The 10,161-nt window shown below is 42.8% G+C and overlaps 1 protein-coding gene across 1 annotated transcript in view; it reads right to left on the bottom strand.

Moving 5' to 3' along the window:
* Positions 1-4,388: 4,388 nt before the first annotated feature.
* LOC140482255 (ADP-ribosyl cyclase/cyclic ADP-ribose hydrolase 1-like) overlaps positions 4,389-10,161 on the bottom strand; it is a 38,627-nt gene continuing 32,854 nt past the window's right edge. Inside the window, exon 9 of the mRNA XM_072579418.1 lies at positions 4,389-4,562. Coding sequence (XP_072435519.1) covers positions 4,487-4,562 — 76 coding nt within the window. The 3' untranslated portion in view covers positions 4,389-4,486. The remainder of the gene's footprint in view (positions 4,563-10,161) is intronic.

Here is a 10,161-nt window from a genome sequence, read left to right as displayed (position 1 = left end):
CCTATATTTACTGAAAGAGAGGAAAAAGAATTGAAAGATTTAGGGGCTGCAAAAACAGCAGACGGGCATTGGAGGTTACCTGATGGAAGGGAAATGTTAAACAAAATGATGATGCGAGAGATTATGGCTGTCCTACACCAAGGCAGCCATTGGGGAGTACAAGCAATGTGTGATTTAGTTCTGAGGGAATATGGATGTAAAGGGATATATACAATTGCTAAACAAATATGTGAGGGATGTATCATATGCAGAAAGGTAAATAAGAAAGTCTTGAGGAAACAGACCCTGGGAGGAAGAGACCTGGGATTGAGACCCTTCCAGAGTATACAAGTAGATTATACTGAACTACCCAGAGTAGGAAGACTGAAATATATGCTGGTCATAGTAGATCATCTATCTGGTTGGGTTGAGGCATACCCCCTAGCTACTGCCACTGCGAGTAGGGTGTCTAAAACAATATTAGAGCACATAATTCCCCGATATGGGCTAGTGAACCATATAGATTCCGACCAAGGAACTCATTTTACCTCTAAAGTGTTACAGGGGATAATGAAAGGGTTGAGAATTTCTTGGGAGTTCCATACTCCGTGGCACCCACCATCATCGGGAAGGGTTGAGAGAATGGGCCAAACACTCAAATGACAGCTCTCTAAATTGATAATGGAAACCAGACTCCCTTGGACCAAATGTTTACCTATAGCTCTTTTGCGAGTAAAAACCGCCCCAAGGAAAGATTTGGGACTATCTCCCTATGAAATCTTATTTGGATTACCTTATCTGGGAACAAATGGGGAATTGCCAATCCCTGAAACTAAAGATTTGTTCTTAAAGAGCTATATACTGTCCTCCTCTTTCTTCTTTCCTCAGGATACAAGGTTTATTGGCACAGACTCCGCCCCTTGCATTCACGGTTCATCCCATCCGGCCAGGAGATTGGGGTCTTAGTAAAATCATGGACAGAGACTAAATTGCAACCAGACTGGGAAAGGCCGTACCAGGCTCTTTTGACTAGCGAAACGGCAATAAGGACGGCGGAGAAAGGCTGGACTCATTACACTCGGACCAAAGGGCCAGTGGACCCTCCAGTTGAGGAAGAAGTCTGGACAGCCGAATCAACGCAAGACCCGCTGAAACTCAGACTAAAGAGACTTTGAGTAACTTATTATACAGTGGTGACGCGAGCGCGGGATTATTTCTATAGGATTGTATATTAAGTCTTTTTGTGCTTCAGCACGATTTTTAGAATGCTAGGGATGCTTAGAGTTATGATACTAGCCCTCTTGGTATTGGGATTTTGTCAAATATCATTTTCATATGTGTTATTAATGGTTCCGGAGTCTGATAGTCCACAAGTAATAGACGCTGATGCATGTAGCTTAGTAAATTGTGGGGATGTAGATAATCAGAGACAGTACCGCAGCTCAGAGATACATCTTAAGTCCTTTGGGGATGGTCTCAGGGATTGTACTTGGTATAATTATTTTGTCACAGTACACCTGGCCCCCTTCCGACCAGCTCTCGATTGTCCCAATAAAAAGTGTAACCCAATATACCTAACAATAAGGAAAACCACATGGCACAAAGCAATTCTTTGGGGGGGGGGGGGGGGGGGGGGAGCACCTATCAGGTACAATTAAATGAAACATTTGGGATAGAAATGAAAACAAATGGGAATGATTTCTCAGACTCTTGTTTTCGAATTAGTGTAGGACAGGGAAAACGGGCAGAACTGCTGGATAATAAGGTACAACCTTTCACCCCTCCCGATGATCTTAAAGTAGTCAAAATTATAGAGACAAAGGACTTAAAACAGACCATTGAAATAGAAACTGGGTACGGGGATGCAAATGCCTGGGTTGAATGGGTAAAATATACTGTAAAAAGTCTGAATAAGAGCAATTGCTATGCATGTGCCTCCAGTTGGCCAGTGGCCCTTTCCGCTCGGGTGGAAGCGAGGCAGGAAGGGCATGAAATGTATGATAGCCCTGTATCAGGATGAGACTGCATGGAATGATAGGAACTGTACCTCCCTATCTCTGATGTTCCCTCCCTTGGAGAAGAAAGATGCAAAAGCCACCCCCATGTTTTCAGCCACAGTCGGAAATCACATGTCGTGTGTGCGTAGACGAGGTACAAATCGTCTAGATTTGGGGGAGCTGAAATTATGTACAGAGATTAAGAATGTCACCGAAACGGACAAGAGAGGGAACTACTCAGCACTAAAGGTTCCCCGAGCGGATCTGTGGTGGGACTGTGGAGGCAAAATATTGAGACCCACCCTACCTCTGGATTGGAGAGGGATACGTGCAATTGTACAATTGGCAATTCCATTTACCCTGGCATTTGAGAAGGAAAAGATAGGAGGGAAAAAGGGAAGGGGTAAGAAATCACCGTTAGACACTTCTTTCGATGACAGGATTTATCTCGATTCTGTAGGAGTCCCTAGGGGGATACCTGATGAGTTCAAGGCTCGTAACCAGATTGCAGCAGACTTTGAGTCAGCTTTCTTTTGGTGAGGAACAATTAATAAAAATGTAGATTGGATAAATTACATTTTCTATAATCAACAGCAATTTATAAATTATACAAGAGATGCGGTTAAAGGAATATCAGACCAGCTTGATGCGACAAGTAGGATTGCATGGCAAAACAGAATGGCCCTTGATATGATTTTAGCGGAAATAGGGTGTGCGCGTGTGTGATGTTAGGAGGAAGCTGTTGTACCTTTATTCCTAATAACACTGCGCCTGATGGTTCAATTACTCGGGCCTTAAGGGGATTGACTACCTTAGCAGAGAAACTGGCTGAGAATTCAGGAGTAGACACATCTCTCATGGGATGGCTTGAATCACGGTTTGGAAAATGGAAGGGGGTGGTGGTTTCCATCCTTACTTACCTGATAGTAGCAGCCGGGGTATTGGTAGCCATTGGCTGTTGTATCATACCCTGTATACGAGGGCTCACCCAAAAGCTGATTGAGGCAGTCTTAATGAAACAGATGCCCCTAAAAGGGAATCAGGCAGAGGAACTTTATCGATTAAATAATGAGGGAATGAGTGAGACCAAGATGGATGAAATCTCCGGAATGATGCTTGCGAATTTTGGGGGCGATGCTTAAAGGAAAAATGCAGAAGATAACAAATGATAATTAAAGAAAAAGGGGGAAATTGTGGGATAGAGGTAAAGTAGTGTTCCTTCTGCAATCATAATTACTTATGCAAGGTAAATGAACTCACACCAGTGTATAATTGTTTCAACCAAGAGCTGAGTCAACAAGAATGAAAACTATGTGAAGGAAATATATAACTGTTTTTGTATTAGCTAAAATGTGTATACAAGAATGAAACATGCCTGCAAACAATGGTAGATGTTACAGACAAACAGATAAGGTGCTGTGAGGATGTAGGTTAAGCCAGATATGTTTGTACAAACAGTAGTTATAAGCGTCTGTTTCCCACTTATGCAAAAATAAAAAAAAAACCCAATGAAAAGGTTCAATATGGTTGAGGAATGGGAGGAAATGTCACAGTAAGGGAAATAGATGGCAGTGAAGAAGGATCTACCTAACAATGGACCACAGCAGGATGTGGTGAAATGGCCAAATAAAACTTGTACTTTGTTATGCACAAGGCTGGATAAGGCAAGAGATCAACAAGAGTAATGGGCACCGGGTTTGGAGTAGTGAATCCTATATAAGATATGTACTTGCTAATCTCTGTGTGTCTATTTTAGGCACCACGCTTGCAAGTGTATAATAAACATACTGATTGCTTCAGATCTTGTCTCGGACTGAAATTATTGAAGTGAGTGAGCTCCGTTTCTCACATTGTGGATTTGGAAAATATTATCACCTTGACAGACAAGGTTGGCAATTTCTCCTCCAAACCACTCCCGATCCTGACATGGAAACATACAGCTGTTCTTTCACTGTCACTGGCCAAAATCCTGGAACTTACTCCCTAACAGCTTTCTGTGGCTGTTCCTACACCATATGCACTGTAGCAGTTCAAGAACATAGCTCAGCAGCACCTTGTCCAGTGTAGTTAGGGATTGGCAATAAATGCTGGCCCAGCCAGTGATGCTCACATCCCTTGAGCAAATAGCAAAACCAAAAGTTAAGGCCCCAAAAATCAGGCATGTGGTAGGCCTTAGATTTTTACACCTTACACATGGAGAAATGGTGCCAATTTGAGTCAGTGCAATGAGCTTTGTGAACCAGATTACTGGCCCTAAATGTTAAATAATTGCAGGATTCTTCAGTTTATTTTCCTTGTTAAAATTTCACTGATCCTCTTTTATTGTTAAATGTTCATTATTTCCTCACAGGGTTGCATCTTAATTTCTAATCAAATTAATACAGGTAATCACACCACACTGTATACTGGAGCTTGCTTTATATATTAGCATCATTTTAATTGATTGTCTGTCTGTATAGAAGCAGGAAGCTTTAGAAATTCCTGGAGAGTAGCTTAAGCAGGTCGGCCAGTCATGCAATTGGCTTTTCACCTAATCTGCAGGATGGATGATCCAACTTGTCCATACACTGCAGCATTTTAGCAGCTCTGTCAAGAAAACAACAAACGTTTTTAAAAAAAACTTTAAAATAAATGAACACAGCTCAAAACCCATACATCAAGTTTCACATTTTCGTCTAAACAGGAACAGCCCCTTCAGTAGTAAATGAGGATGTTTTGCAATTCAGGTGTTTAGCACTAATCGCAGTGCGGAATTCACAATTTAGTACTTTACTCTCAATACATTCTGTCACTTCAATATTAGAAAAATTGAATACAGACAATGTTGATGCAAGATAGTTGTTATAAACAACAGTGAAAAATCTTATGAAGAATGCATTATTAACTTTGCCACCATTGTGATATTGCATGCATCGATGATCAGGCAATTCCACGCCTTTAAGAGAACTAAGCAATGATATCTGCGTGACACCATGCTTTACAATATTCCTGTTCTACATCTCATGAGTTCTATCCAAAGTGGCTACGAATGACTGGGTGTGAAGATGACATGGGGAGTAGATTACGAGGTATTAGGAGGGATATGAATGGGCCTGGTGAGTGGGGCAAGTGAAGGGTAAAGGCAAGGGTACTTAATGTTCATGTTCCAAACTAAGCCAAAGTTCCAGTGAATGAAGTCGGGCCATTTAACTGTCCACATTGGAAACTGCCACCTCCGTTCCTGCCAAGGATCTGCTTCAGAAAGCAGTGACCTCAAATCTAGCCTGGTCCCACCACTCTGCTGTGAAGATTATGGGATGGATACTGCCAAGCAGGATGGGAGATCAGAACAGCAGGAAAAGGTCTGTTTTGCAAAATTTGCCTTCAGGAAGAAAATCCCAGCCTAAGAATCTCTGCTTAAATCCAGTCTCATTGTTTAACAAATAATTTGATCTCCACTCCTTAGTTCCAAAGTGGATGACCTCAGTCTTTTTTCCACATTGAACACCACCTTTCACAGTTTTGCCTACTCACTGAATCAACTGATGTCCCTTTGCAACTATCAACCTCAACCTACACACTATATGTTGCATCATCTAACTTAGTGTCAGCAGTAAACTAGTGAGAAACAGCTCTCTATTCAAAACATTTCTAAATATGAGTAAAGTTGAGGCAGGCCAGATATCTGAAGGGCACTGTTAGATACAGTCTACCAATGTGAATACATACTCATATGTACTTGCTATCTTCATCCTCTGAAACAAATAGTCTTTAATTGATTCTGTCTCACTTTTGATAACAGTCTCTAATGCATAATGTTGTTAAATGTCCCCTCACGTTTATGGAAATAACATCCTTAGATGTTGTTAGATTTACCATGTGAGTTACTCTTTAAGCATTTTAACTAAATTTGTCAGAGTTAATTTCTCCACCGCAATTTCAAGCCATGGACTTTGTTCAGATAATTTTCCCAAATATTCTGTTCTTCTTTTGCATATTGCGCAATATCTGGAGATAATTCTTAAATTCGTGTGGCTTGGAAGATTACAACTACCTCATCAAAAATTTCCTCATCTACTTCTGTTAATAACTGGGAAGGAAACATTAAAACCAGGGGAATGGTTTAGCTTTAATATCATGATTTTGATCATTGTCATTTACTAATCAATACAGTTAGTTCCTTCCCTTGATTTATTTTGAGATTGCTTCAAACCTCTAATAACTTATACCCACCCATTTATTATGAAATGAAATATCCATTGCAGAGAGGGTCAGCCATGTCATAATTGCCAATTATAATATGATTGTAATCAAAGATTAGCCAGTCATACCATTTCTCTTAAAATAGCAAGATGGTGGAGATGGCAGGTTAGGTAGTGTTTGGAATCTTGGTCCATTTACTCCCTTTTGGCTGACCGGCTGTGTCCTTTTTATTTTTTCATCTTATAATCATTTCTTAATTTCACCTTTTGCAACAAGTTTACTTTCTTTGTTCTGCAGCTGAGGTGTGGCAGTTTCAGTGGGCCCACATCATTGGCAGCTTCAGCAGGCTCTCAGTCTTCAGCAATTTCGGCAGGTGCCTGGTCCTCAGTGAGCTCCTGCTCCCCCGTGGTTGTGGTAGGCCCCCAACCCCAGTCTCCCAATTGTGGTCAATATGGATAGACCTTAGTCTTCGGTTGCCGTGGCCCACCCCTAGCCTTCGGTTGCCGTGGCCCACCCCTAGCCTTCGGTTGCCGTGGCCCACCCCTCGCCTTCGGTTGCCGTGGCCCACCCCTAGCCTTCGGTTGCCGTGGCCCACCCCTAGCCTTCGGTTGCCGTGGCCCACCCCTAACCTTCGGTTGCCGTGGCCCACCCCTAGCCTTCGGTTGCCGTGGCCCACCCCTAGCCTTCGGTTGCCGTGGCCCACCCCTAGCCTTCGGTTGCCGTGGCCCACCCCTAGCCTTCGGTTGCCGTGGCCCACCCCTAGCCTTCGGTTGCCGTGGTCCACCCCTAGCCTTTGGTTGACAGGACCCGCCACCGGTCTTTGTGGTCCCTTTGGTCTCTTGCTCTTTGGCAGTTTTGGCTGATCCCTGGTCTTTGGCGGTTTCAGCGGGCCCCCACTCTTTGGAGGTTTGGATGGGTCTCTGGTCTTTGGCAGATTTGGCTGATCCCTGGTCTTTGGCGGTGTCGATGAGCTGACAGTCTTAGGTGGCTTTGGCGGGTCCCCAGCCTTCGGTGGTCGTGTTGGGCCCCCAGTCTTTGGCAGTCTCGGTGGGACCCCATCTTCTGAGGTATCAGCAAGGCCTAGAGTTTGGTGGGTTTGACAGGATCCCAGTCCTTGACAGTCAGATAGGCCCTGGCCTTCGGCAGCGCTTGATTTGTGAAACCAAGAGACCATGGAATGAACAAAATATGATAGTCTTAACATTGTCTCAGATTTTAAAAAAATAAACGTACTTCATGTAATTAAATGGCGCCAATTTTCTGGTGCCTGACACACTTTTTACAGTATTTTCACAAAAGCAAGTGACAATAAATTTCTATCTATCTAATAGCTTTTAAAATGATGTTTGTGGCAGAACATTTCCAGGTGACATCCAGGAACACACCCAATTACTGCCGTTTGATCTTAGGCCGGATGTTTAGTGGCAGAAGGTTTTCCCCTGGCCCTCAACAGAAATGATGGCAATATCAGGGTTTGTTCTATTCTCCAGTCCCTCTCAGCTCCACGCAGAATCAAACAGAAATTTCAGGCTCTATATATATATATATATATATATGTGCTAACAGTAATAGCTGCTGTTTGTCAAGGCTGAAGTTTTAATAAAAAGAAACTGCAACTTCAATCTGTATCAGTTTTGGAGGTGATGGTAACATTGTGGTGATGTCACCCAGACCTAGATGGGCACAGGTTCAGGTCCCTGCACTTGGCCAAATCTAAATTCAGCTCATGGTTGTGGTAGACAGGGTACAGAGGAGATCTACCAGGAAGCTCCCTCAACTTGAGACCCTGTGCTATGAGGAAAGACTGGGTAGGCTAGGAATGTTTTCCTTGGAGCGGAGCATGTTGACAGGAACCTGATATCGGAGTATAAGATTATGAAGGGCATGGATAGGAAGGCACTTTTCCACGAGTAGAGGGTTCAATAACCAGGGGAGCATTGCTTTAAGGTAAGAGTGAGGAAGTGAAGGGAGGTTTGGGGAGAAACTTGTCACACAGACAGTGGTGGGAGCCTGGAACTCTGCCTGAAAGGACAGTTGAGTCAAAAACTGCTGTAACATTTCTTTAGTATTTATATAATCAGTCGTTATTGCCTCCAGGACAATGGGTGAAAAGCTGGAAATTGGGATTAATGCAGTCAGACCTGTGTTGACCAGTGCTGACATAATCAACTGAATGGCTTCCCTCTGTGCTGTAAACACTACTTGTCTTGTGGTAAGTTATCGATTGTAAACAGATGGTCAACTTTGTACATTCACTAATACGACCTATCCAAAAAGCTGACCAAATATCATCTGCACATATTTGGACACCAAATTCCTGAATGGTTTCATGTCACAGTTTCTCATAAGCTTCAGAACTGGAATGAAATGGTATACAATTCCTCGCCTATGAATTGAGGAGTCAAAAATGAAAACAGTGGCATATTCACCATTTCTAGAAGAGGTCATGTCCATAATATGATAATAAATAATCGATCATTTTAAATGAAACCAACTTTGTCTTTCAAGGATTAATATAATAGACATTGATCATTCTCTGGCAACAGGGAAAAGAACCATCCTCACCATCAGTGACTCACGCTGTAAAACTGATACAAAAAAATTACCCTCCAGACAATGTGATATAATGTTAGAAACTTGATCTGAGAAATGGAATTGTATTGGAATTATTGAATTGGTACAGTGTGGAAGCAAGCCATTTGGCCCATTGAATCCACACTGACCTTCCAAAGAGCATCCCACACAGACCAACCATATCTCTGTAATCCTACATTTCCCATGGCTAACCCACTTAGTCTGTACATTGCTGGATGCTATGGCTAACTTAGTATGGCTAAGCCACCAAACCTACACATATCTGGACAATGGGAGGAAACCCTTGCAGACATGGGGAGAACGTGCAACTCCACACAGAGTCTGGAATTGAACCCAGGACCCTGGCACTATGAGGCAACAGTGCTAACCACTGAGCCACTGCGCCGCCCTAGAAGGAGCAGAAATTTCTTTTTATTTGGATTTATGACTGGCATCAGTCTGATCCTTTGGAATTGGAGTGCATGATGTCAATATAGAAATGGGGAAACAGTGAGCTATTGGAGATACTCTCTGTTGTTTTCACTGATGTGCGTTATATGTGAATACTGGTACAGATGAAGTTTAAGAATTTTGAAGAATACATATCATAGCAGCATTCTGAGATGTATTAGCCTGGAATGATCAATGATAATATATCCATTTCCCAGTGAAAGGCTCAGTGCACATGAATAAATGGACATTGCCAGGTTCTGAAAGAATCAGATAGAAAATGAAGTGATTCAGGGAACAATGATGCTGGCCTTGAATTTTTTTTTTAAGATTACTTACAGTGTGGAAACAGGCCCTTTGGCCCAACAAGTCCACACCGACCCGCCGAAGGGCAACCCAACCAGACCCATTCCCCTACATTTACCCCTAACACTACGGGCAATTTAGCCTGGCCAATTCACCTAACCTGCACATTTTTGGACTGTGGGAGGAAACCGGAGCACCCGGAGGAAACCCACGCAGACACAGAATGTGGAAACTCCACACAGTCAGTTGCCTGAGGCGGGAATTGAACTCAGGTCTCTGGCGCTGTGAGGCAGCAGTGCTAACCACTGTGCCACGATGCCACCCACAAAGTTTGTACACCATAGAAGGCAATGTATATTGGGGATAGGTGGTGAAACGTAAGAATATGGGAACATGGAATAAGAGTTAGTCACTCAGGCCCTGAAGCCTGTTCAATCAGATCACAATTGATCTGGAGCTTAACTCCATTGCTGTACCTTTGCTGTACCTTGTTAATCATCCTTACCCAACAAGTATCTAGCAAAGTTAATTTGAAAAATTTCTACAGTCTGCCTTTGGTGAAGAGGGATAACTGAAAAAAAGTTCCAGATTTGTAACGGTCATTATGTGAAAAAGTATCTCCAGATTTCACTTTAAAATGACCAGACTGAGTTTTAAGGTTAGCCTCCCTAAC

This window comes from Chiloscyllium punctatum, chromosome 1, assembly GCF_047496795.1.
Source record: "Chiloscyllium punctatum isolate Juve2018m chromosome 1, sChiPun1.3, whole genome shotgun sequence".
In the NCBI taxonomy this organism is placed as follows: Eukaryota; Metazoa; Chordata; class Chondrichthyes; order Orectolobiformes; family Hemiscylliidae; genus Chiloscyllium; species Chiloscyllium punctatum.
Note: the sequence above shows the minus strand (reverse complement) of the source record. Positions and strands in the feature narration are given on the sequence as shown.